Source organism: Coregonus clupeaformis, chromosome 10, assembly GCF_020615455.1.
Source record: "Coregonus clupeaformis isolate EN_2021a chromosome 10, ASM2061545v1, whole genome shotgun sequence".
In the NCBI taxonomy this organism is placed as follows: domain Eukaryota; kingdom Metazoa; phylum Chordata; class Actinopteri; order Salmoniformes; family Salmonidae; genus Coregonus; species Coregonus clupeaformis.
Window position 1 is genome coordinate 46795261 of NC_059201.1, and position 27927 is coordinate 46823187.

A 27927-nucleotide genomic window follows, 5' to 3' on the forward strand; every position below is an offset into this window, starting at 1 on the left:
GTATAATAATAGTGAAGATATCAAAACTATGAAATAACATATGGAATCATGTAGTAAGCAAAAAAGTGTTAAACAAATCAAAATATATTTTATGTTTGAGATTCTTCAAATAGCCACCCTTTGCCTTGATGACAGCTTTGCACACTCTTGGCATTCTCTCAACCAGCTTCACCTGGAATGCTTTTCCAACAGTCTTGAAGTAGTTCCCACATATACTGAGCACTTGTTGGCTGCTTTTCCTTCATTCTGCGGTCAGACTCATCCCAAACCATCTCAATTGGGTGGAGGTCAGGGATTGTGGAGGCCAGGTCATCTGATGCAGCACTCCAACACTCTCCTTCTTGGTAAAATAGCCCTTACACAGCCTGGAGGTGTGTTGGGTCATTGTCCTGTTGAAAAACAAATGATAGTCCCACTAAGCCCAAAACAGATGGGATGGCGTATCACTGTAGAATGCTGTGGTAGCCATGCTGTGTGGGTCATTGTCCTGGTGAAAAACAAGTGATAGTCCCACTAAGCCCAAACCAGATGGGATGGTGTATCACTGTAGAATGCTGTGGTAGCCATGCTGGTTAAGTGTGCCTTGAATTCTAAATAAATCACAGACAGTGTCACCAGCAAAGCACCATCACACCTCCTCCTTCATGCTTTACGGTAGGAAATACACATGAGGAGATCATCTAATCACCAACAACGCTTCTCACAAAGACACAGCGGTTGGAACCAAAAATCTCCAATCTAGACTCCAGACATAAGGACAAATTTCCACCGGTCTGATTGCTTGTGTTTTTTGGCCCAAGCAAGTCTCTTCTTCTTATTGGTTTCTTTGCAGCAATTTGACCATGAAGGCCTGATTCACACAGTTCTGAGGCTGGTAACTCTAATGAACTTATCCTCTGCAGCAGAGGTAACTCTGGGTCTTCCATTCCTGTGGCGGTCCTCATGAGAGCCAGTTGGTTTTGATGGTTTTTGCGACTGCACTTTTTCCGGCTTGACTGACCTTCATGTCTTAAAATAATGATGGAATGTTGTTTCTCTTTGCTTATTTGACCTGTTTTTGCCATAATATGGACTTGGTATTTTACCAAATGGGGCTATCTTCTGTATACCCCGCCCCTACCTTGTCACAACACAACTGATTGGCTCAAACGCATTAAGAAGGAAAGAAATTCCACAAATTAACTTTTAAGAAGGCACACCTGTTAATTGAAATGCATTCCAGGTGACTACCTCATGAAGAATCTCATATATAAAATATATTTAGATTTGTTTAACACTTTTTGGGTTACTACATGATTCCATATGTGTTATGTCATAGTTTTGATGTCTTCACTATTACTCTACAATGTAAAAATAAAGAAAAACCCTTGAATGAGAAGGTGTCCAAACTTTTGACTGGTAGTGTACTTCAGGAAATTCAAGAAACCCTGTCAGTCACGATGGCCTGAGGTCTGACACTAAGATAATCATAAAACCATGAACAGGCTTCAGAGCTCAGGCCTATCGAGAACAACTTATTCAATAAAATAGCATGATCAACAGTATCAAAAGCTTTTGACAGGTCCACAAACAAAGCAGCACATTTCATTTGAGTGTCTAAAGCATTGCCAACATCATTAACAACTGGTTGCTGTAATAGTCCTACAGTATGCCCAGGCCTAAACCCTGATTGGTTTAAATTAAAAATACACTTCTCAGATGAAAAAGAGCCAAGTTGTATATTTACCAAGGATTCAAGTATCTTAGCAAGACAAGGAGGTGATAATTATTACGATCACTACTCTCCCCGCCCTTATGGAGTGGCAGCACAAGAGCTGATTTCCATACTTTTGGAATATTTCCTGATAGCAATATTAAATAAAAAATGTGGGATATTGAGCCAACAATGATGGGCGCTGCACACTTAAGCAGACCGGGATCCAATTGGTCGCCCCCTGTGGATTTCTTGTTGTCTATTGCTAGCAAAGCATCCAGAACTTATTTTTCTGTAAATAGCCTAAAAGAAAAGCTTTGACTATCTGGTCATTCAGCAAGTTTCCTTTATCAGCATCCAGCTCAATATCATTGTGAATAGGCTTAGCCCGCTGAAATAAAATGGTGATTAAATCCATCAATGATGGAATTTTTTCCGTAATGAAGCCTGTGTCTGAATGAATTTGTTGGCAGAGAGGAAGAAGAACCCTTCAGGGATCTGACAGTTTTCCAGAATTTAGCCGGGTTCCCATTACAATCCGAAAGAGTGGTTACATAATACTCCGATTTAGCCTTTCTGATTTGTCTTACACAATGATTCCTCAGTTGCTTAAAAGCTTGCCAGTCCGGGCCTAAGCCTGTGTTCCTGGCCTTGACCCAAGTATCATCTCTTTTATGAATGACTTCTGATAATTCCGCGGTCAAAAGTAGAATACTGTAGGGAACAGGGACGCATGCCCATGGTTTGTTTGCATAAATGCTAATGCAGAGTGTCTTTGGTTGCTTGGTTGTATGTTTGCCTCTGGGTGTTCTGTGTTTGCCTCTGCGTGTTCTGTGTTCAATTGTAGTATGTGTATGTTCCTTTTGTATTTTAGTGTGTGTGTGTGTGATCTCTAATCCTTTCTCTCATCTCCTGTCTGCAGTCGTGCTCCTACTTCAACTCCAACGCCGTGCCCCTCAAACTGTCCTTCCAGAACCTGGACCCTCGAGGAGACAACATCAACGTCATCTTCAAGGCACACATTCTAAACTACTGAATCAACAAACCACTTCATTGTGCATTTCTGAACCCTTGTTGACCTTTGACCTCTGTGACCTCTGTGTCTTGTGCCGTTTGACCTCTGCTTCCCAGTCAGGTGATGACCTGCGCCAGGACATGCTGACCTTGCAGATCATCCGCATCATGAACAAGATCTGGATCCAGGAGGGACTGGACATGAGGATGGTCATCTTCAGATGCTTCTCTACTGGACGAGGCAGAGGTGAGGAAGGGAGAGCGAGGGGGGGGGGGAGAGATATGAATTGGAGATGTGTTACAATACTGACTCCCCTCTTACCTCTATCCTCCCCCCTCTTTCTCCTCCCTTCTATCCCACCCGCTCTCTCCCTCTCTTCCTTCCCCTCTCTCCCCTTCTCTCTCTCTCTCTGTCTGTCTGTGTGTCTGTGTGTGTGTGTCAGGTATGGTGGAGATGATTCCCCAGGCTGAGACTCTGAGGAAGATCCAGGGGGAACATGGAGTGACTGGTTCCTTTAAGGACCGCCCCCTGGCTGACTGGCTACAGAAACACAACCCTACAGAGGACGAGTACGAGAAGGTACGGTCACTAACGCGCGCGCACACAGTTGCCCGCATGCATGCACGCACTCACTCTCTCAAGCACACACACGTACGCACACACACTCTCTCTCTCTCCTTCTCAAACTCACAAACACACTCTGTCGTACACACTTTGACCTGTAACCTCTAACCCTGTTCTATGTCATGCTAGGCTGTGGAGAACTTCATTTACTCGTGCGCAGGCTGCTGTGTGGCCACCTACATCTTGGGTATCTGTGACCGCCACAACGACAACATCATGCTGAAGACCAGCGGTCACATGTTCCACATCGACTTCGGCAAGTTCCTGGGACATGCCCAGATGTTCGGCAACATCAAACGGTGAGCCCTGGAGGCAGAAAGTACGCTGGGAAATGTATGCCCAACTTCAATTTCTAATCTAGCCGTATCCCCTATCGCTAGGACAGAGGATCACAACTTTAGCCACTTAGTCTTTGTTTTTAGCTATGCCTTACCGAAGGGTCCTTGCTATCTAGAATCCTTGGGATGTCCCAACTCTGATGTCACCCCATTGAAGTTGAAATTTAAAATGGTTAGGGTAAGGGTAGGGGTTAATGTTAGGGCTTAGGATATGGACATCCCAAGGATCCCAAAACTGTATTTTTCTGACCGACACAGATGGTTCTGTTCCTATTGGTAGAGACCAATTGCCCTGTGTTCTGATTACTGTTTCTCTGTGTGTGTGTGATTGGCAGGGACCGTGCTCCATTTGTGTTCACTTCTGACATGGCCTATGTCATCAACGGAGGAGACAAACCTTCCAGTCGCTTTCATGACTTTGTGGACCTGTGCTGTGAGGCCTACAACCTCATCCGCAAACATGCACACCTCTTCCTCAACCTACTGGGACTGGTACGTACATATGGACCGCCATACGTAAAAATTTATGCACACATGACTGTAAGTCGCTTTGGATAAAAGCGTCTGCTAAATGGCATATTATTATATTATTACACGCAGGCACACACACACACGTGCGCACACATACACTCACACACACTGTTTTCCTATGTCTCCTGTGTAGATGTTGTCATGTGGCATCCCTGAGCTGTCAGATCTGGATGATCTGAAGTATGTCTACGACGCCCTGAGACCTCACGAGTCTGAGGCTGACGCCACCATGTACTTTACCAGGTACACACACACAAAAATACAGTGAGGGGAAAAAAGTATTTGATCCCCTGCTGATTTTGTACGTTTGCCCACTGACAAAGAAATGATCAGTCTATAATTTTAATGGTAGGTTTATTTGAACAGTGAGAGACAGAAGAATAACAACAACAAAAATCCAGAAAAAAAACGCATGTCAAAAATGTTATAAATTGATTTGCATTTTAATAAGGGAAATAAGTATTTGACCCCCTCTCAATCAGAAAGATTTCTGGCCCCCAGGTGTCTTTTAAACAGGTAACGAGCTGAGATTAGGAGCACACTCTTAAAGGGAGTGCTCCTAATCTCAGCTTGTTACCTGTATAAAAGACACCTGTCCACAGAAGCAATCAATCAATCAGATTCCAAACTCTCCACCATGGCCAAGACCAAAGAGCTCTCCAAGGATGTCAGGGACAAGATTGTAGACCTACACAAGGCTGGAATGGGCTACAAGACCATCGCCAAGCAGCTTGGTGAGAAGGTGACAACAGTTGGTGCGATTATTCACAAATGGAAAAAACACAAAATAACTGTCAATCTCCCTCGGCCTGGGGCTCCATGCAAGATCTCACCTCGTGGAGTTGCAATGATCATGAGAACGGTGGAACGAGGAATCAGCCCAGAACTACACGGGAGGATCTTGTCAATGATCTCAAGGCAGCTGGAACCATAGTCACCAAGAAAACAATTGGTAACACACTACGCCGTGAAGGACTGAAATCCTGCAGCGCCCGCAAGGTCCCCCTGCTCAAGAAAGCACATATACAGGCCCGTCTGAAGTTTGCCAATGAACATCTGAATGATTCAGAGGAGAACTGGGTGAAAATGTTGTGGTCAGATGAGACCAAAATGGAGCTCTTTGGCATCAACTCAACTCGCCGTGTTTGGAGGAGGACGAATTCTGCCTATGACCCCAAGAACACCATCCCCACCGTCAAACATGGAGGTGGAAACATTATGCTTTGGGGGTGTTTTTCTGCTAAGGGAACAGGACAACTTCACCGCATCAAAGGGACGATGGAAGGGGCCATGTACCGTCAGATCTTGGGTGAGAACCTCATTCCCTCAGCCAGGGCATTGAAAATGGGTAGTGGATGGGTATTCCAGCATGACAATGACCCAAAACACACGGCCAAGGCAACAAAGGAGTGGATCAAGAAGAAGCACATTAAGGTCCTGGAGTGGCCTAGCCAGTCTCCAGACCTTAATCCCATAGGAAATCTGTGGAGGGAGCTGAAGGCTCGAGTTGCCAAACGTCAGCCTCGAAACCTTAATGACTTGGAGAAGATCTGCAAAGAGGAGTGGGACAAAATCCTTCCTGAGATGTGTGCAAACCTGGTGGCCAACTACAAGAAACGTCTGACCTCTGTGATTGCCAACAAGGGTTTTGCCACCAAGTACTAAGTCATGTTTTGCAGAGGGGTCAAATACTTATTTCCCTCATTAAAATGCAAATCAATTTATAACATTTTTGACATGCGTTTTTCTGGATATTTTTGTTGTTATTCTGTCTCTCACTGTTCAAATAAACCTACCATTAAAATTATAGACTGATCATGTCTTTGTCAGTGGGCAAACGTACAAAATCAGCAGGGGATCAAATACTTTTTTCCTTCACTGTACGTCTGTATCATTGTCTCACGTTGAGGGACGAGCGTCACGTAGCAGTGACGCCATCTGACATGAGACTATGACTCATGAATATAACTCTATACTGTAGACTTATAGACCGTATAGTCATAGACTGTGTGTCTCTGTCTGGTTTTTCCATTTGTCTGCTCTGCGTTGTTGTCTCTTGTTTGACTGATCTTTCTCTCCCCCCTCACTCTCTCTCTCCTCACTCTGTCTGTCTGTCTGTCTGTCTGTCTGTCTGTCTGTCTGTCTATCTATCTATCTATCTATCTATCTATCTATCTATCTATCTATCTATCTATCTATCTATCTATCTACTATCTCTCTATCTCTCTCTCTCTCTCTCTCTCTCTCTCTCTCTCTCTCTCTCTCTCTCTCTCTCTCTCTCTCTCTCTCTCTCTCTCTCTCTCTCTCTCTCTCTCTCTCTCTCTCTCTCTCTCTCTCTCTCCCTCCCTCTCCCTCTCCCTCTCCCTCTCCCTCTCCCTCTCCCTCTCTCTCTCTCTCTCCCTCTCCCTCTCCCTCTCCCTCTCTCTCTCTCTCTCTCTCTCTCTCTCTCTCTCTCTCTCTCTCTCTCTCTCTCTCTCTCTCTCTCTCTCTCTCTCTCTCTCTCTCTCTCTCTCTCTCTCTCTCTCTCTCTCTCTCTCTCTCTCTCGCTCTCTCTCTCTCTAGGTTGATAGAGTCAAGTCTGGGCAGTGTTGCCACTAAGTTGAACTTCTTCATCCATAACTTGGCCCAGATGAAGTTTGCCTCATCCGAGGAGCGTCCTGTCCTCTCCTTCGCCCCGCGGGTTTACACCCTCAAGACTGACGGACTCATCCGCAACCTCTTTGTCTGCCGACACATACGAACATACAGCCCCAGCAAAGGATACGTAAGTCTACAGTCATACAGTTGAAGTCGGAAGTTTACATACACTTAGGTTGGAGTCATTAAAACTTGTTTTTCAACCACTCCACACATTTCTTGTTAACAAACTATAGTTCTGGCAAGTCGGTTAGGAATAGTAATTTTTCCAACAATTGTTTACAGACAGATTATTTCACTTATAATTCACTGCATCACAATTCCAGTGGGTGAGAAGTTTACATACACTAAGTTGACTGTGCCTTTAAACAGCTTGGAAAATTCCAGAAAATGATGTCATGGCTGTAGAAGCTTCTGATAGGCTAATTGACATCATTTGAGTCAATTGGAGGTGTACCTGTGGATGTATTTCAAGGCCTACCTTCAAACTCAGTGCCTCTTTGCTTGACATCATGGGAAAATCAAAAGAAATCAGCCAAGACCTGAGAAAAGAAATTGTAGACCTCCACAAGTCTGGTTCATCCTTGGGAGCAATTTCAAAACGCCTGAAGGTACCACGTTCATCTGTACGAACAATAGTACGCAAGTATAAACACCATGGGACCACGCAGCCCTCATACCGCTCAGGAAGGAGACACTTTCTGTCTCCTAGAGATGACCGTACTTTGGTGCGAAAAGTGCAAATCAATCCCAGAACAACAGCAAAGGACCTTGTGAAGATGCTGGAGGAAACAGGTACAAAAGTATCTATATCCACAGTAAAACGAGTCCTATATCGACATAACCTGAAAGGCCGCTTAGCAAGGAAGAAGTCACTGCTCCAAAACCACCATGAAAAAGCCAGACTACGGTTTGCAACTGCACATGGGGACAAAGATCGTACTTTTTTGAGAAATGTCCTCTGGTCTGATGAAACAAAAACAGAACTGTTTGGCCATAATGACCATCATTATGTTTGGAGGAAAGGGGGGAAGGCTTGCAAGCCGAAGAACACCATCCCAACCGTGAAAGACAGGGGTGGCAGCATCATGCTGTGGGGGTGCTTTGCTGCAGGAGGGACTGGTGCACTTCACAAAATAGATGGCATCATGAGGAAGGAAAATTATGTGGATATATTGAAGCAAGCTGAAGTAAATCATTCTCTACTATTATTCTGACATTTCACATTCTTAAAATAAAGTGGTGATCCTAACTGACCTAAGAAAGGGAATTTTTACTAGGATTGTATTTGGCTAAGGTGTATGTAAACTTCCGACTTCAACTGTACGTACCTACAACCCTAGTAAATTAAACATACAGTACCAGTCAAAGGTTTGGACACACCTACTAATTCCAGGGTTTTTCTTTATTTTTGAAGAATAATAGTGAATACATAAAAACTATGAAATAACACACATGGAGTCATGTAGTAACCAAAAAAGTGTTAAAAAAAATCAAAATATGTTATATTTGAGATTCTTCAAAGTAGCCACCCCTTTGCCTTGATGACAGCTTTGCACACTCTTGGCATTCTCTCAACCAGCTTCATGAGGTATTCACCTGGAATGCATTTCAATTAACAGTTGTGCCTTGTTAAGAGTTAATTTGTGGAATTTCGTTCCTTCTAAATGCATTTGAGACAATCAGTTGTGTTGTGACAAGGTAGGGGTGGTATACAGAAGATAGCCCTATTTGGTAAAAGACCAAGTCCATATTCTGGCAAGAACAGGTCAAATAAACAAAGAGAAACAACAGTACATCATTATTTTAAAACATGAAGGTCAGTCAAGCCAGAACATTTCAAGAACTTTGAAAGTTTCTTCAAGTGCAGTAGCAAGAACCAACAGGTGATATGATGAAACTGGCTCTCATGAGGACCGCCACAGGAAAGGGAGACCCAGAGTTACCTCTGCTGCAGAGGATAAGTTCATTAGAATAACTGCACCTCAGATTGCAGCCCAACTAAATGCTTCACAGAATTCAAGTAACAGACACATCTCAACATCAGCTGTTCAGAGGTGACTGTGTGAATCAGGTCTGGTTCACAGCTGGTAGAGCACGGCGCTTGTAACGCCAAGGTAGTGGGTTCGATCCCCGGGACCACCCATACACAAAAATGTATGCACGCATGACTGTAAGTCGCTTTGGATAAAAGCGTCTGCTAAATGGCATATTATTATATTATTATTATTCATGGTCGAATTGCTGCAAAGAAACCACTACTAAAGGACACCAATAAGAAGAAGAGACTTGATTGGGCCAAGAAACACGAGCAATGGGCATTAGACCGGCGGAAATCTGTCCTTTGGTCTGATGAGTCCAAATTTGAGATTTTTGGTTCTAACCGCCGTGTCTTTGTGAGGCCTCCAGGCTGTGTAATGGCTATTTGACCAAGAAAGAGAGTAATGGAGTGCTGCATCAGATGACCTGGCCTCCACAATCACCCGATCTCAACCCTATTGAGATGGTTTGAGATGAGCTGGACCGCAGAGTGAAGGAAAAGCAGCCAACAAGTGCTCAGCATAAGTGGGAACTCCTTCAAGACTGTTGGAAAAGCATTCCAGGTGAAGCTGGTTGAGAGAATGCCAAGAGTGTGCAAAGCTGTCATCAAGGCAAAGGGAGGCTACTTTGAAGAATCTCAAATATAAAATATATTTTGATTTGTTTAACACCTTTTTGGTTACTACATGATTCCATATGTGTTATTTCATAGTTTTGATGTCTTCACTATTATTCAACATTTTGACTGGTACTGTACGTAAGTCTACAGTTGCTTGTATGCAAAGGCCAAGCAAGGAATAAGTCGTACACTATACTAGGTATACACATAGACCCAGCAAATGAAAGCTTTTTAAGTTGGATGTATAAACATATGCACCTACACCAGGCAGTGGCTGTCAGTGCTATTTCAGATGAGCGAGGACAATTTGTTTTCCATGAGCATGGCCTTATTTCTATCACAGGATATTGGATGACTGTCATTCATATTCCATTCCTTGTTTTCGAAAGAAAAGCAATTTTTTTGTCCATTTAAATAACATCAAATTGATCAGAAATACAGTGTAGACATTGTTAATGTTGTAAATGGCTATTGTAGCTGGAAACGGCTGACTTTTTATGGAATATCTACATAGGCGTACAGAGGCCCAGTATCAGCAACCATCAGTCCTGCAAAACACCAGTCTCAACGTCAACAGTGAAGAGGCGACTCCGGGATGCTGACCTTCTAGGCAGAGCTGCAAAGAAAAAGACATATCTCAGACTGGCCAATAAAAAGAAAAGATTACGATGGGCAGTCTGAGATATGGCTTTTTCTTTGCAACTCTGCCTAGAAGGTCAGCATCCCGGAGTCGCCTCTTCACTGTTGACGTTGAGACTGGTGTTTTGCGGGTACTATTTAATCAAGCTGCCAGTTGAGGACCTGTGAGGCGCCTGTTTCTCAAACAAGACACTCTAATGTATTTGTCCTCTTGCTCAGTTGTGCACCGGGGGCTCCCACTCCTCTTTCTATTCTGGTTAAAGCCAGTTTGCGCTGTTCTGTGAAGGGATAGTACACAGCGTTGTACGAGATCTTCAGTTGCTTGGCAATTTCTCGCATGGAATAGCCTTAATTTCTCAGAACAAGAATATACTGACGAGTTTCAAAAGAAAGTTATTTGTTTCTGGACATTTTGATTCTGTAATCGAACCCACAATTGCTGATGCGGCAGATACTCAACTAGTCTCAAGAAGGCCAGTTTTTTTGCTTCTTTAATCAGCACAACAGTTTTCAGCTGTGCTAACATAATTGCAAAAGGGTTTTCTAATGATCAATTAGCCTTTTAAAATGATAAACTTGGATTAGCAAGCACAACGTGCCATTGGAACACAGGACTGATGGGTGCTGATAATGGGCCTCTGTAGATATTCCATTAAAAATCAGCCATTTCCAGCTACAATAGCCATTTACAACATTAACAATGTCTAAAATGTATTTCTGATCAATTTGATGATATTTTAAAGGACATAATAATTGCTTTTCTTTAGAAAACAAGGACATTTCTAAGTGACCCCAAACTTTCGAACGGTAGTGTATATGTTTAAAATATAAACTTTGCTCCAGTATGTAACTCCTGTGTGTCTCTCTCCCCAGGCATTTGTGGTGAAGGTGGAGCGGGAGGGCCAACAGGAGTCAGTGTTGGTACAGAGGAGCTTTGAGGAGTTCTTTGAACTACACAGTAAACTACGCCTCATCTTCCCCTCGTCCAAACTACCCAGGTAACACACACACATACACTTATGCACACACACACACACTGATAATGTACAGAGAACATAACCCTTCTCTTGAAACAACGCTTAACTGTAAGTAGTGATAGAGGAATAGTAAAATATGAGTGATAATAATGGAGTATTAATCTCTCGTGGACAGACTACGCATCTGACCAAATTCTGGGTTAACCGAGATTAATGGAGTCTAAATAACTGAAGGAAATTATGTCAGTGGTATCTATCTGTACCCATACTAACTACCTACAGTAACTAAATGTAGCAACTGTAAAGTGAAACCATGGCAAAGTCCTTTGATGCCCCTCCCAGTTTCCCCAGCCGCTTTTTGATTGGGCGGTCTCGAGGAGAGGCGATGGCTGATAGGAGGAAAGATGAGCTGAACGGATACGTCTGGCATCTGGTGCACGCTGCGCCAGAGGTCGCCCAGGTAACCAGTGACCTTTGGTGTGTTCACTAGACTGACCACGAATGTCATCCTAATCCTGTAACAACCCATTTACAGTGTTTAAGTTGTAGTGTAAATGACTGTATGAAACTAATGTGATTCTTAAAATTACTGTATTATTTTTCTAACTGACATCATAAATATCCAGACGTACACTGGCACAGGCTTATAAAAATAGAGGCAGAATGATCGGTACAGAGTCTCTGTCTGTCTGTGGTTTCAGTTTGACTGCAGGGTTTCTTAGAATTCAGCCCCTCCCTTTTAGAAGCAGCGTCATATCAGCCTTGCAGCCTCAGACACACAAACACACATGCTATCTCAGGGCGGATACTGCAGGCCCATATCAGAGCTGTCCAGCCTCGGAGTGCTGGCAAACTTCCGTCCACTGTATCCGTAATAGAACAGTTTGACAAACTAAAACACAAGCTAGAATTGCTAGCCCCAAATATTGGCATTTAATTTTTCAGTTTGGAAATAGTGCCCACAGTGTTCTGGTGAGTTAATGTGCTACCTGTAAATGAATTAGGCCTCATGGAGGTTGGCATATTGTTGTTTTCTGTCATTAACTGAATATACACTTCCTCCTCCTCTTCTCTACCCCCCTCTCTCTCTCTCTCTTTTGTCTATCTCACAGTGTGACCTCATCTACACTTTCTTCCATCCTCTGCAAAGAGACGAGAAACCTGGAACAGTGGTGAACACACTGCAGAGCAAACCTGCAGGTACACACCCACACAGTGTGTGATTCATCATATTACTCACTGAGAGGATTGATAGCTATTGATTGGAACCATTATTTTAATGAGATCATTTGCACAGCATGTAGGCACAGGGTTAAAGTTAATCGCTTACTAAAAACAAACGCCCACACAGTATATCTACCAGCATCAGCCGACCCCGTGGCTCTGTATCCTTGGCGACGGGAATAGTAGCCTATGTGATAACTTTAACCAATCACAGACTAGGGTCTTATTATGCGCTGTTTGAACAACGTGTCGGGAATCACACAGCATGTCAAACACAGAGGTGTACACGAACACTAACGCTGTTATCTACATTTCTCTTAGACCATGCAGCATTTCTTGCTTTGGGAGCAGTTTTCAGTTCATACTTATTGCTGTTTGCACAGTTGGATAGTGAGATGTTATGGTTGCTGTGTTTGGTTACATTGACCTAAGGATCAGGGTTAGGGTTAGAGGTCAATGGAACTCCAGCTGTTGCTCTGCCTGATTGGCTTTCTAATGAAGATGGATCTACAGCACTTACAGAGGAATAGAATCACCTATCTCTGTAGATCCATCCCTCCCTGGCCCGTCACACACACAATGCATGGACACACACCTCCTGCCACTATAAACACACACACTGTAGGCTATAGACTTATTCAGATCCTACATCATACTCTTTCAGCTCTAAACACATACTCTGTCTGAGTCTCTGTCTCTCTCCCCCACCTCCAGAGATCTGTTGGGCTCCGGTCTCAGGCAAAGTGGTAGGAGAGGTCAAGCTCTCCATCTCCTATAAGAGTGACAAGCTCTTCATCATGGTCATGCACATACGAGGCCTGGTGAGTGTATGCGTTTATGCGTGTGTGTGTGTGTACGCTCAGCATACTGATTGAGAATGTAATGAAGTTGTATACTGTTATTGTGGATATACTGACTATCCCCATCCCCCCTCTGTCTTTCCCAGCAACCCTTGCAGGATGGGACAGACCCTGACCCCTACGTCAAGCTGTACCTCCTCCCAGACCCCCAGAAAACCGGCAAGAGGAAGACCAAGGCTGCGCGACGCACCTGCAACCCCACCTACAACGAGATGGTGAGGAAAGGTTCCTAAGTACAAAATACAACAAATCATTAATCTTACAATGGAGTCAAGAAGGCAAAATTATATTTGTCCCTTCTCTCTCCCCGTAGCTGGTGTATGACCGTATCCCTCGCGGGGACCTGCAGCAGAGGGTGATCCACCTGCGGGTGCTGGGGGAGGGTGCATTCTGGGAAAACACCCTGCTGGGCGAGGCCTTCATCCCCCTGAAGACCCTGACAGCCGGGCAGTGCTGGGCAGACTGGCACCAACTGGGCACACCCAGCACAGACTCCACACGCTGAGAGGTGGAGGGTGAGAGGGAGAGAGAGGAATGACTGATCAGGTTGTGTGTGCACACAGGTGTACGTGAGTGTGTTCAGTTGTTGTGGTCAGAGTTGTCCAGCTTCTCGGGGCTGGTTTATTCCCCCAGTGGGGGTGTGTGTTGACCCGTATCCTGCCCAGGTGGGAGGTGTGTGTTCTATCTAGGTTTGAGGTGTGTTTGTGTGTGTCTGTAGACTCATTGACCGTCAATCGTCACTGGACACTGTATCCATGGGACTGTACTGTACTGTATGGACCTACTGTAAGCCTCTCTGATCAACATAAGAAGGGATAACTGGAGCATGTGACCATAAGGGAAGATAACCAGTCTGTTCTTCTGGTGAATCTGACTACCAGAAGACTTTTCTCTGGTAACAACATGGCCTCCCAAGACCAGGCAGCACAGAGGACCAGTGGAAGGAAGCAGAGGGCATTGTTACTCTGTGAAAACATGGACCCCGCATCTTTCCTCTTATCTAGGGCCAATGGAGAGACGTCCATCTTACCGCCTGACGAAAAAGGGGTGTAGTCCCCTCCAAAGTTGTCTTTTAAAAGAGAACCTTAAGTTATTTATTTTTCAAATGTTATCCTTCTGTTAATGCAGCTCCATTTCGAGCTCGGTTTGGTTGTGTGATGTGTGTATATGATTTTGATTTCTGTGTGTACCCCAGATTTATGCAGATCGTGATATGTGAATTATGTTGGGTCCAGTCTTTCTGATTTGAGAGAGAGAGGGCGTAGATGCTTTTGTATCGTTGTGGGGTAGAGATGTACAGTCATGGTCAAAAGTTTTGAGAATGACACAAATATTAATTTTCACTAAGTCTGCTGCCTCAGTTTTTATGATGACAATTTGCATATACTCCAGAATGTTATGAAGAGTGATCAGATGAATTGCAATTAATTGCAAAGACCATCTTTGCCATGACAATGAACTTAATCCCAAACAAACATTTCCACTGCATTTCAGCCCTGCCACAAAAGGACCAGCTGACATCATGTCAGTGATTATCTCGTTAACACAGGTGAGAGTGGTGACGAGGACAAGGCTGGAGATCACTCTGTCATGCTGATTGAGTTAGAATAACAGACTGGAAGCTTTAAAAGGAGGGTGGTGCTTGAAATCATTGTTCTTCCTCTGTTAACCATGGTTACCTGCAGGGAAACACGTGCCGTCATCATTGCTTTGCACAAAAAGGGCTTCACAGGCAAGGATATTGCTGCTAGTAAGATTGCACCTAAATCAACTATTTATCGGATCATCAAGAACTTCAAGTAGAGAGGTTCAATTGTTGTGAAGAAGGCGTCAGGGCGCCCAAGAAAGTCCAGCAAGCGCCAGGACCGTCTCCTAAAGTTGATTCAGCTGTGGGATCGGGGCACCACCAGTGCAGAGCTTGCTCAGGAATGGCAGCAGGCAGGTGTGAGTGCATCTGCACGCACAGTGAGGCGAAGACTTTTGGAGGATGGCCTGGTGTCAAGAAGGGCAGCGAGGAAGCCACTTCTCTCCAGGAAAAACATCAGGGACAGACTGATATTCTGCAAAAGGTACAGGGATTGGACTGCTGAGGACTGGAGTAAAGTAATTTTCTCTGATGAATTCCCTTTCCGATTGTTTGGGGCATCCGGAAAAAAGCTTGTCCGGAGAAGACAAGGTGAGCGCTACCATCAGTCCTGTGTCATGCCAACAGTAAAGCATCCTGGGACCATTCATGTGTGGGGTTGCTTCTCAGCCAAGGGAGTGGGATCACTCACAATTTTGCCTAAGAACACAGTCATGAATAAAAAATGGTACCAACACATCCTCCGAGAGCAACTTCTCCCAACCATCCAAGAACAGTTTGGTGACGAACAATGCCTTTTCCAGCATGATGGAGCACCTTGCCATAAGGCAAAAGTGATAAATAAGTGGCTCGGGGAACAAAACATCGACATTTTGGGTCCATGGCCAGGAAACTCCCCAGACCTTAGTCCCATTGAGAACTTGTGGTCAATCCTCAAGAGGCGGGTGGACAAACAAAAACCCACAAATTCGGACAAACTCCAAGCATTGGTTATGCAAGAATGGGCTGCCATCAGTCAGGATGTGGCCCAGAAGTTAATTGACAGCATGCCAGGGCGGATTGCAGAGGTCTTGAAAAAGAAGGGTCAACACTGCAAATATTGACTTTTTGCATAAACTTAATGTAATTGTCAATAAAAGCCTTTGACACTTATGGAATGCTTGTAATTATACTTCAGTATACCATAGTAACATCTGACAAAAATATCTAAAAACACTGAAGCAGCTAACTTTGTGAAGACCAATACTTGTGGCATTCTCGAAACTTTTGACCACGACTGTACAGTACCAACCGGACCTGCCTATGGTATGGGTCCACCCTAACACATTAAAGACTCACCAGTGATGGTCTATGGCCCACGTGACTTTAGTCCACTCAGCCTGATTCAGTAGCTACTCTACTGTAGAACTTGTTGGAGTGTGCGCTGGTGTGAGTGTGTGTATTTGTGTCTCCCATTGTTGACTAGCTGTTGTAATCCAAGCTGTACCTAAGCTTCATTTGTCCATTTGATGATAAGTGACAGGTCGCTAATTGCATTTCAAATGTAGTATTGACATAACAAAGTCGTTTCTTATATCAATGCCTTTAAAAAATACTTTTTTTGTTGCATGAGTGCTTCTACCCGACACATACATGTAGGTCTATGTGGGGAAACTCAAACGGTTTGCTGAGGTCACAGATAAACTGTCTGAGCAAAGAAATGCTCTTTCAAACACTAAACTCTCACACATTCAACTGCATGCAGTGTAAATATTGCACTTGGTTTTATTTCTCATGCATTTTGAACTTACATTTGACTTCCATGGCTTTTCAAACTACAAAGGGATCCTGCTTATGTATTATACAGTACTGTAGCTATAAGAGGAAGTGACAATGACAGAAGTGCTGACGAAGCAAATCAAAGATTTGACTACATGTACATTGCGCAACTCATTTGTGTCTTGCCTTGGGAGATACTCAGTAATCTGATACTTTGCCATTTTTGGCAGTGATGTCTCACTCTCGTTTTCGTGTGTAAGAGGTGGACACACTGTCCTTGTTTCACTGGCAGACAGACACTGTGACCTCTTGCAATGCAAATAGTCAATTTTCAGTGGAATAATCTGCTTGTGGGCAGAGTTGTTGCTGTTGAGAGGGGAATATCAAGGTTCACTCATGAATTGAGCAAGAAGGGTTGACCTGTCCGAAAAATATAAATAACTAGGACCAGGTTTATTCCTGGTCAGTAAAAACCAACTCCTGGTGATATATGGTTAATCTGTGAAGGAAGTTTCTATTATAGAGCAGCTATCGTTAAGATAAGGACATCTTGGTGTCCGATGTTTTCAGATCAAAATACAATTACAGACGAATACAGGTTATGGCTGCCTTTCTAAGGTGTTGAAATGTAACACGTATTTGTTTGGATCATTAAACATACCACCATCCATTGCAAGATGGAATATGTAGATACTATTCATTTTGGTTTGGTTGCCTTGGCTTTGACATAACATACAGTTCACCAGCCCTGTTTTAAAAGCATTTATATATTTTTTAGAAATCTGTGAAAATGTTTCTTCATTCAGGATTCATAAAGAGTAGCTACATCACTGTTTTAGAAACAAGGGTAGGCAGTTTGAACAGGTGTGTGTTATAAATGACAAGAGGAGCTCTTCGACTAAAGGTTAGCCTACCTGAGGCTGAAGTGCAGTAATCACACAGAACCAGTATGATTAACCCAAACCAACCAGTTTAACCACTGCACTCATTCTAGAAATACAACACTTTATTTGACTGCCCTTTGAATGTGTCTGGTGGATATTTGCATATTTTTGTTTGATTTCTAGAACAGGAAGAATATTCCCTGTGGTGAGTTTCACAGCAGTCGGAATGGCTGTAATGTGGCAATAGGCTCTTTGTGTGAAGTTTTTAAATTAATAAATTATTGAAAGATGACATTCTCCATATTGAGTGTTGGTATTTGTTGTGTGCTATAAGGCTGATGACAGATATTAAAGTGAAATTGTCTGATTTTATTTCCTTGTGTCAGTTGTACCACTTCAGGGGGAAAAAAGGATGAAATATGGCTTCCTTCTCCATGTCTCCTTTTCTTTCTGGTCTTGATACTGTAGCTGAGAGTAGAGTCATATATGGATCTCTATGCAGTATAGGACTCTGGGTAAAAGTGATATGATAGAAATGTTTCTCTTGCCTCTCAGACCAGTGATTTTATGAATGGAAGGAGACCGGGACAGAGGTTAATTGGAAGGCATTGGGACTTCCAAACCAAGCCCCTAGCACCTACCTGCTAAGTACCAAGTGTAGATCTGAAAAGAATGAATAGGTCTGAGCAATATGGTGAACATTCTACCTATTCTTCCAGAAGGTACCTGCCTAGTTATTTCAGATCTACGTGAAGTGCCTAGGGGTAGGGGCTAGGGGTTGATTTGGGACTGGGCAAGAGTTTGACATGGGTCCTTCCAGTTCAGCCCCAAGGGACTGAACTCCGACCACTATGGAATGCTGGGAAAACGGGACAGAATGTAAGTTCAACATGAACTGGATCTTGTGTACTGTAAATACTGAGAATATCATTAATGTGATTTATTTCTTTTATTCAGGATATAATTTTACCCCACTTCTTATTCTTTAGATTTTAAAATGGTATTGCATTTTCTTATTTTTTGACCATGTTTTGTAATATTATTTGCTCTAAATAATAACAAAATAAACTTGAATCTAAAATACTTGTGTGTGTTTTGTGGTGATGTGGGTGTTTGTGTGAGCACTGTTCTGTTGTGTGTTTCATCTGATGAAAGCGCCGTGTAAGATGAAACATCCACTGACTCCGCAGCAGTCAGTATCATGCAAGATCATTGTACCATCGTGTTTATATGGAAATAACACATATGTCTAATTACCATGAAAACCCAACCAGTCACAAAACCATGGGGGAATGGATTAATGATAATTAATGGCATAATTAAACCTCGACTTCTGTTGCAGATAAAATAATTATCTGCAGATACAGCATTGGGGCTTAGGTATAGCTGGCGATCGTGATATACCCCATTATTTTCGATAGAGGTTGTAAGATTGAATCAATAAATTCCCTTTCTGTATCAGAATACACCCTTCTCTCTGAAACAGTTTCATGTGGTTTATCTGTTAATCTCAGTGTAGCTCAAAGGCTATGCCCTGATAATCATTTTCACAATGAGGGAGGGAGGATAGGCTACGCTTCAGTCAGTCTGCATACCTCTGTGTCTGTGTCCCAGCACACCCAGTCAGTCATCTGTGTAACAATCAGATTATTATTAGAAGTGTGAATCACCCTGGGTGAATCTCTATGTGGGGAAACAAGGCTCACCATTGCAGGGTTGTTGCTCAGACAAGATCTGCTGGCTAAAGCTGAGAGGCCACAGATGATGAACAGAGACATAAATACAGTATGATGAGAGTGTATGGCATTCAACAGCTAGGAGTTCCCATACAGTATCCCAGGCATGGGAAAGATTCAAGGTACACGGTGCTAGGTACTGATACAACAAGTCAGGGCACCCCTATGAGTATTTAAATGTCACTCTGGGTACGAGCAGTGGTCTTGCCATATAAATACAATGTATTATATTGATTTTGGTCTGGCCCACTATGTTTAATGCTACCTCTGGCAACTTTCAGATTATTTTGCTGTAAAATATATACTCTTTCATGTTTGACACAGAGAGAGATTGAAACGAGATGCTTTTTAAAATTAAAATTGATGGATCACAAAGAGAGCACTTACATGAGTTGAGAATTTCCTCCTGATGTGCAACCCTCCTTTTAAAAATGTGGAATTGAAAATGTTCTTGTCATGAATATTTGATGCCTTAGAAAACTGTGCAGGCAGCACTCAAAGAAAATTGAACATTATGCATTCTTCATAAATACATGCATGGGTGGGTGGCCTCCTATAGGACACACTGCTGCATCAAAAATTCAGCAGAGCAGCAGACACCTCTCACCGAATTAACCAGTAGAAAGCTAATGGCTGCAAATGGGACCAAAAACCCATTCTTCCCAGCAATCAGGCCCCCAATGGGTTTGCTGCATCACTTATTAATCACATGCTCCAGAAACATGAGGGATAGGCTATTGGTGTTGTGTGCTGTGTCAGTACAGTTGCCATCCATAGGCCTTCTGTAACTGGAGAGCAACAGAGTGGAATGTTAACTTGATGCTAAACACACTAGTAGGCTTATATGGGCCTATATATGATTCCAATACCTAATGTATGGATTGATTTCAGAAATACTATACCCTATGCCAAAAGTATGACTTCAACTCCTCCTATTAAGACGCAATATTTCTAACTATTCAGAGTGTATCATGAAACCCAGTATTTCCATACACTGCAGGAGTCAGGGCCTTGGATTCACTTCATTATATAACGGGGACACTGGGTGTCATGCAACATCGCCTATGTGGTTTACTGACGCTGGTAACTCTGCGACAGTCCCTAAACAGTTCTACAAAGGCTCTTTCACGACGTCCCCTAACGTTTCTGACGACATTCTCTTGTGAAAAGCGGGTAAACTACTGGCCGTACAAGGAAATGCAACAACGATTGTGAAAAGGGGAGAAAGATAGCCTGAATTCTTGCAACGAAATTATATATTTCGTTGATATCTAGATAAGACTAGTATTTGTCTTACGGTGTCATTCGATGAGGTTCGTTGTAGCGAATGAATTTGAACTATTTTTCTGCTCACGGATTGTGCAAAACCTCGGTTAATGTTAGCAGCTAACTTAGTTTTAGTTACGTTCTGGAATCCAACCAGCTTTTTCTCCAAGCAAGACCAAAATGGCTTGCATATCATCGTTTCACCTGGGTTTATCCCTATGTTATGACTCGTCAAGTCTCTGCTCCGTTTCTACCGTCTCGACCACTGTTTTTACAAAGCTTACTGCTCGAAAGAATATGAGAGCCGCGGACAACATGGACGATGGGATTCAGGAACCCAAGGACAGCTAACCGATATGCTATTGCTAGCCTTCCGTGATGGATAAGGGACCGTAATAGATGTTTCACTTCTAACTATGGACAGTGCTCTGAAGTGCACACCAAGTTAATAGCTACATTTATATTATCAGATGTGTCGCTAACAACTGCCAACGAAACGAACAGATGATCTCAAATCAAGATAACGTTAGCTACTAACGTTAGCTACCTAGCTAGCTACCTAGCCTATTAACAGCTGTGAATACTAACTATCAAGTTGCAAGTTCTTGCTATCCATGATTGCCAGACTAAAGTTTGGTCTTCATATTTATTTTTGCACTCTCAAAATAGTTGTTTCATAACAACGTGTTAACATTGTCCTGGACGTGTACTTAAGTTAGTTAGCTAGCACAGTAGCTAACCAAAAAGCTTTGACAAACTGCACAAGTGCAAGCGGTGTTCTTTATTAAAACATTATTAATTTAGCTTTCTTGCATAGTGACTTTGTTGTCCACAAACCAGTATTAAGAATGTTTAGGAACATGAATCGCGGGGAACACTTTTCTGGGGTGCAGACGCCTCCATCCACTCCCGCCGGGCATGGAGTGGCCTCTCTCCAGCAACCAAACCAGGAGAGCTCGTGGATGGGCATGTTCTCCGTGGTTTCTAGGCCCGCCCTGTCATTTCTGCAAAAGTATTTACCAGGGCGCCCTCGGACTCCTGCCCTGTCCGACAGTGTGTCAGGATGGGTCAGTGGGGATTTCAAGCAGAACTTTGTAGAGGCAGAAAGTGCGTTTTTAGGACAACTGGACATCTTGCCTGGAACTCCGCACCATGCACACCACCTATCGTACCTGCAATACCAGCATGGACGCCTTTGGCTACCAGTGTCAGGTAATAGTAGTATGAGTTGGTTGACAGCAGATTTTCTTAGCGAGTTAGGGATTCGAAATGCTGCTGAAATTGACTTACATTTAAGGCAACAAACTCCGGTAGGATACCTCACAACCGGTTTTCTCAGTCAAGTTTTGTTGAACGCAGCGTCGTCTCAGGAAATGAAACACGCCGAGCAAGGGCACGTACTTGCCGGGGACAGTTTGTCATCAGACGCGGTGACAGCAAGGGCAAAGCGTAGTATCGCTAGTAACTGGTGGGGCGGGCTTTGGGGAACCGATGACGATGCTCAAGGGTTGCTGTCAAATTTGTCATCGAGCAAAGAGGGGACTGAGGCACACAATCACAGCAGCAACGGCCATTGTCGTCAACCAGAGTGTGGCACAAAGGCCGCAGTTACCATGCCAACAGAGCTGTTTGTACAGTGCAATGATGGCGAAAGGACTGGACCCTTCTGCTACAAAGAGGAGCCAAAGGACAATGGAAGCCTTCAAACGGCCACCCGGACAGAATCTCTCCCTAGCCCTGATGGTCTCCCCTTAGATCACAGAGAAACAGTCTGTATCAGTAGTCATATTGTAAGTGTTGCAGCTGTCACTGCCTGCAGTGAGTTGGCAGTTCTCACCCCTGACCAGGATAATGGCTATTCCAGTCTGGAAGAAGAACACTCTACCTCTAGACTGTACATGTTGAGGCTTCCCTGTGAAGAGCTACAGGGGATCACAGAGATAAAAGAAGAGACAGACACACCAACACAGGGGAACTCTGAGAAGAGGGAGCCAGAGAGAGACGCCTTAGAGGAGAGAGAAGAGGGTGAGATGGCCGCCACTGGAGGAACGGAAGGAGAGGAAGAGGTTGAGGACTCGGACGTCACAGACTCTGAGGAAGAGGAAACGGCGGCCGCTCCGCCCCCCTCCACACCTCAGTGCAGTAACAAGGCTATTGCCTACATCATGGGCAGCCCCTGCAGCGATGACAGCCAATCAGACGACTTGCTCAGCGAGGATGACGATGGTTTCGATAGTGATGGCTCGTCAGAATTCTCAGATTCCAAGGCACTGGATGAAGATGATGATGATGATGATGAAGAAGAGGCGAATGCGTCTGATTCAGAGCCGCCAGACTCAGAAACAGAGAGACTGTGGAACTCGCTGTGCCAAAGCAGGGATCCCTATAACCCCCAGAACTTTACCGCCCCCCTCAACACCACCCCTAGGACCATCCTGTCCACACCTACAGCCGCAGCAGCCTGCTCCCTTCAAGCCTCACCTCCAGAGCAACCCCCCTCTCCCTTCAACCCCTCTTCCCCCTCTCCTGCAGAGGAGTTTGGCTCTGGGGATGAGTCCTGCAGCAGTGAGGTGGATGAGGCTGAGAGCCTGAGGCTGTGGAACTCCTTCAGCTTCCCCTCAGACCCCTACAGCCCCTTCAACTTCCAGGTCCCGCTCAGGACTAGAGAGCCGACTGGGACAGGGGCAAAAGCAGGTGCAGGGACACGTTGTAAGAGGAGCAGCAAGACAACCCCATGCTCCCCCCGTCATGAACAGGGCCAGGGACAGAGCCAGTACAGGAAAGAGGTGGCAGAGGAGAGGCTAGACAGTGGCTTCTCAGAGACCCTCGCCATCCCAGAGACCACCACCATGGGCTGTGTCACAGTAAAAAGGGTCAGTATGACTTCAGACACTGCTCTCTCTAGTGGAGAGTTCGTCATAGGCCTAAATAATGTTACATACACTGTTATACATCTCTTCCTTATAATGTTTTTTCTAAAATTGTAGGTAGGCCTATTCTTACTTTTTATTAGTCACATTGTCATCCGTGGACCTTGGTCACTCGCATTCTTGTGACTGTTGTAAAATGTGGAAATCCATTGACTCATAAAATGATGAATCTTCCCACTCAGCAGTCAGAAACTGCTGTATTTGTAAATGAGTAGCTGAAGAGGAAGTGTTTTATCTCCTGTAGTGTACTTGCTGTATTATAACAGTATGTTACACTCTGCTACTCCCCTTTTAATCATTCATAGATGGGTCAAGGAGTTTTTCCTGACCATGTGAGTGAGGTGATGTGACCAGAGTTTTTCTAGGTGAAGTCACGTGGTTTATTTGTTTATTTTTTATTTTATTTCACCTTTATTTAACCAGGTAAGCCAGTTGAGAACAAGTTCTCATTTACAACTGCGACCTGGCCAAGATAAAGCAAAGCAGTGCGATAAAAACAACAACACAGAGTTTCATATGGGGTAAAACAAAACATAAAGTCAAAAAATACAACAGAAAATATATATATAAGGTGTGTGCAAATGTAGCAAGTTATGGAGGTAAGGCAATAAATAGGCTATAGTGCAAAATAATTCCAATTAGTATTAACACTGGAATGATAGATGTGCAAGAGATGACGTGCAAATAGAGATACTGGGGTGCAAATTAGCAAAATAAATAACAATATAGGGATGAGGTAGTTGAGTGGGCAAATTTCAGATGGGCTGTGTATAGATGCAGTGATCGGTAAGGTGCTCTGACAACTGATGCTTAAAGTTAGTGAGGGAGATAAGCCTCCAGCTTCAGAGATTTTTGCAATCTTTATTTGGATCCCCATTAGCTTTTGCAGAAGCAGCAGCTACTCTTCCTGGGGTCCACAAAAAAACACAAAACATGACAAGTAACAAAACACTGATGCACTGTTTTAGGGCTGGGCTGTAGTTAGTCATAGGGCTGGGCTGTAGCTTAAGCAGACAGTAGTACAGCAAATTGACAGCTGTTAGACCGATAGCAGTGAGAGCTGTGAAACGTGCCTGTCCAAGTCAGTGGAATGGAAGATAATCACCATGAGAGTAGACTTAATCAACAATGAGCAAAATCCCACAGATGTCTTTGAAATGCTCTGGCTTCATTCTCCATGCCCTTTCTATTACATTATCCTCCTATTAGGAGCACAGAACTGCCATGTTACTTAGCAACAGTGCTAACTGGGCAAGACAGAGGGAGGGAAATACATTTCTTGAATTTCTCTGATGGCCTTATTTTTTTCCCTTCTCTGGCTTGGTGCATCAGCTCATAACCTTCTCGCAATGCTCCTACAACATTTTCCCAACCATCTATCCCATGCTGTGCAGATTCCAGTGTCTTTCATCTTTAGTTAAGAACCTCAGCTCTGAATACTGTATGTTAGTAGCCCCAGTCTGCAGTACTCAGTGGGTTGCTGCTTATGGAGGCAATTTAGTGTGTCTGTAATGCGCTACGGGCCATCCATCAAACAGCCATTTCATGGTGATACTAATTCAGCTTCTCCCACTCTTTAACTCTACCTCACTTCGCCTCTCCACTTTCTGCTTCTGCCCGAATGGTTGCTGATGTAGTAGGATAGATGTGTAGTGAGTTTTTAAAAAAATAATCTGAAGAGAGCTGGAGCAAGTGTGTTTTTCCTTGTGTGTGAATGTCAGGGTTTAGGCCTGCAGTTCCAAATGAAAGTGTTTTTGGACATAATTGTAGTTCTGGGTTTTGGATGCATTGTGTCCTGCAGTTCTTTCAGAATATTTAGGAATATAACCCAGGTATGCTTTTTAAATATCCCCCAGGTGTTTAGCGATGTCGTTCAAAAAAAGTTAATGTAATTTTCAGTGACGTGTTGGAAGTTGAGATCTCTGTTGTCACATGTCTCCGTAGCAGGTGTGTTTTAGTGAGGAGGTTGTAGTCTATGTTGAGCTGACTTATGTTCTGTCGCATTCCAGGTGTGTTTCCGTGACGAGGTGGAGGAGTTCTACGCCAGCGAGGACGATGAGGACCGGTGCGGGCCGTGGGAGGAGCTAGCCAGAGACCGTGCTCGTTTCCTCCGGCGCGTTCAGGATGTGGAGGACGGCATCAGCTACGTCTTCAGCCCTACCTTCCGCCTCGCCGTCTACCAGAGACTACAGCACCACAGCTGATCCTGACCTCTGACCCCTAATGTCCTACAACACTGCTGATCATCAGTCCTGTTTCTCTGTGACCCCTCTAACACCAATCCCATCTTCAACAGAATGCATCAGAACTTCTAAGTCATGCTGCATCCCCTTCTCCCCTTCCCTGTCAACCCCCACCACTGACCCCCAAACCTCATCTTCAACCTTGACGTGTAGAAAAGACTACATCAGAGCGGTTGAGAAACCCCATACGCCCCTCACCCATCCCTCCTGACCCCCCTTACCGTCAGTCTGGGGTGTTGGAGAAGATTTGATAATAGACTTCTCTCTTCACCGCCCTCTTCCTGATCATTTGCTGTTTTGTTTTTATTTAACCTCAGTGGAGTGATGACCTAATTTATAATGTGATTCAAGATGACTGCATACTGCTAACTAGGAGGTATACTGGTAAAGGTGTACTGGTAATGTGAAGGTATAAGGGCTTACTGGTTCCAGTGGGATAAATTCAGTGGAACACAGAGCAGGTCGTGTGTTGGGCTGTGTGCTCAGTAACCTGACTGAAACGCAGCTCTACTCGAGACACTTCAGTCAAGACTGTTCTTTATCTTTAGTTTTAAAATTGCTTTGATTTTTTTATCCCGTTGATTTAACTGCACCTTTTGGAGTTGTGCTGTCCTTCTCTCTGACATGTGCCATCTGGGTCTCTGCTCTGTAGTGTTCTCAGTTTCATGTTAATCTGATCCCAGGCCTGCCTACTGTCATGTTCAGTATTTAACAGAGGTTCAGTATAATCTCCCTGAGCAAATGTCACACTGCTCCCCGGAGCTGAATCGGGTTGGTTAAGAGCTTTTGGAAAACAAACCTGGTTTGAAATAACAGAAGAAAAATAAATAATTAGAGGCTTCCTGTAAACCATGACATGCAGAGTACACATTAACGTTGAAAGTGTTCTATTTGATTTGATCATAAGCAGAGGGTGTAAACCTACAGTATGCTGATGTGTAAAGCAAGCCTCTAAACTGTATTGATGGTAAAGTGTTGAAACCAAGCCTGTGTTGGTGCGGTGTGTTCCTGGTTTCGTTTATTAGCCATTGACTTCAGTTCTATCGTATGTGTATTATTAACTACCTACAAAGACAAAGACGCCCCTAACTGGCTCTTCCTGTATTTACACCTGCAGACAGAAAGACAGACAGAGGGCACTTATTACTTCCTCATTACAGCCCACAGTATGAATACACTAACCATCATAGAATAGACAATAGCATTGCTCTGCTTGTGGCCTATACATTAATGTCCAAGACACAACAACAACAAAAAATCTCTGGCCGCAAGCCAACGATCAGTAGAGGTCCTCTCTGACTATTTCTTGCTGAAGTGAATGCTTATGGGTAAGGGTGAAGTGAAATTATTTGCATGATCCTTGCATCTTTAGTGGCCTCCTCCTCGTCTACCTCCCTTAGTCATCACTGTGGTTTCCTCTAACAAAACAATATTGCTTTAATCTATCTACAGTTTGCACCAATAGGTTTCCTTCAATGTGTTCACTTTTCTAGAGCTTGCGTCCATCAGTGGTCATCTAGGAAAGGAGACGAAGAAAGCAAGCAATCTAAGACGTCTCCATTTATAGACTACCTATCCCCACTATTTATTAACCCTGTCATGCCTGTACAGACCTAGTGTTGTGTTACTCATTTTGAGGGGTTAATGTCTCCGCTGTGGCTGAAGAGTTAACCTCTGGTGTGACCGGGTGGAAAGAAAGCAGGGATGTGAAATGCACGCTGTTCTGAAGTGATTCTCAGTATGAGGGAGAAAATAAAATATATAAAAGATGTGCTCGGATAATTAAGAATATAACTCATTTAACTTGGTGTTATTTTAGTCAGTACAATTAACATGAAATTGATTTATTTTTGTAAAACAGTTTAGGATGAGTTAGTAGTTCTACACTGTTCCTTATAATATACATTTAGAATTAATATTCAGTGAAAATAAATCAATATTGAATTATGAACGATGTTTATCTCTTTTCTTCTCCCACATCTCCTAGTATTAAAGAAAAAATTTCTGGTCTTATTTGGTTTGAATGTTGACACCCAAAGACACTGGAGGGAGGAGGAGATGGAGGACAGACAGCTCTGGAAGACCCATTTTTCTTCCTGGCGACACCAGATGACCAGATTATGATGATCATCTTCATCATAAAATGGCACTTGACCCCAAAACGGTACTGCGCCATCAAACACGATGGCTATGTTCGAGAGCATCAAATCCATGATGCATTGTGGGTAAATGGTGACTGACTGACTGATCTACGAATAATAATGAGTAGTTATTTAAGCAAGGTGATTTATAGATCAGTCAGTTGGAAGTTTCCTGCACTGTCGGCTG

At 43.7% G+C, this 27927-nt stretch overlaps 2 protein-coding genes across 2 annotated transcripts in view; both read left to right on the forward strand.

The window, feature by feature from the left end:
- The window catches only part of LOC121575399 (phosphatidylinositol 4-phosphate 3-kinase C2 domain-containing subunit beta-like), a 72395-nt gene extending 57835 nt beyond the window's left edge, over positions 1 to 14560 (forward strand). Inside the window, exons 20-32 of the mRNA XM_041888479.2 lie at positions 2616 to 2708; positions 2825 to 2954; positions 3151 to 3287; positions 3462 to 3631; positions 4006 to 4162; positions 4335 to 4444; positions 6764 to 6965; positions 11010 to 11134; positions 11456 to 11573; positions 12226 to 12313; positions 13052 to 13158; positions 13284 to 13412; positions 13511 to 14560. Of these exons, the coding sequence (XP_041744413.2) occupies positions 2616 to 2708; positions 2825 to 2954; positions 3151 to 3287; positions 3462 to 3631; positions 4006 to 4162; positions 4335 to 4444; positions 6764 to 6965; positions 11010 to 11134; positions 11456 to 11573; positions 12226 to 12313; positions 13052 to 13158; positions 13284 to 13412; positions 13511 to 13702 (1758 nt within the window). The 3' untranslated portion in view covers positions 13703 to 14560. The remainder of the gene's footprint in view (positions 1 to 2615; positions 2709 to 2824; positions 2955 to 3150; positions 3288 to 3461; positions 3632 to 4005; positions 4163 to 4334; positions 4445 to 6763; positions 6966 to 11009; positions 11135 to 11455; positions 11574 to 12225; positions 12314 to 13051; positions 13159 to 13283; positions 13413 to 13510) is intronic.
- A 5756-nt stretch (positions 14561 to 20316) lies between these two features.
- LOC121575401 (protein phosphatase 1 regulatory subunit 15B) lies at positions 20317 to 27550 on the forward strand. Its single transcript, XM_041888480.2, has 2 exons — positions 20317 to 23299; positions 25366 to 27550. The coding sequence occupies exons 1-2, from the start codon at positions 21275 to 21277 to the stop codon at positions 25558 to 25560; spliced, it is 2220 nt and encodes a 739-aa protein (XP_041744414.2). The 5' UTR covers positions 20317 to 21274; the 3' UTR covers positions 25561 to 27550.
- Positions 27551 to 27927: the final 377 nt, after the last annotated feature.

Bases quoted from the DNA above. Each gene is read 5' to 3' on its own strand.
- LOC121575401 (XM_041888480.2), top strand. From the start codon at position 21,275: ATGTTTAGGAACATGAATCGCGGGGAACACTTTTCTGGGGTGCAGACG. The intron at 23,300-25,365 runs GTCAGTATGACT...GTCGCATTCCAG, and splicing joins GCTGTGTCACAGTAAAAAGG to GTGTGTTTCCGTGACGAGGT.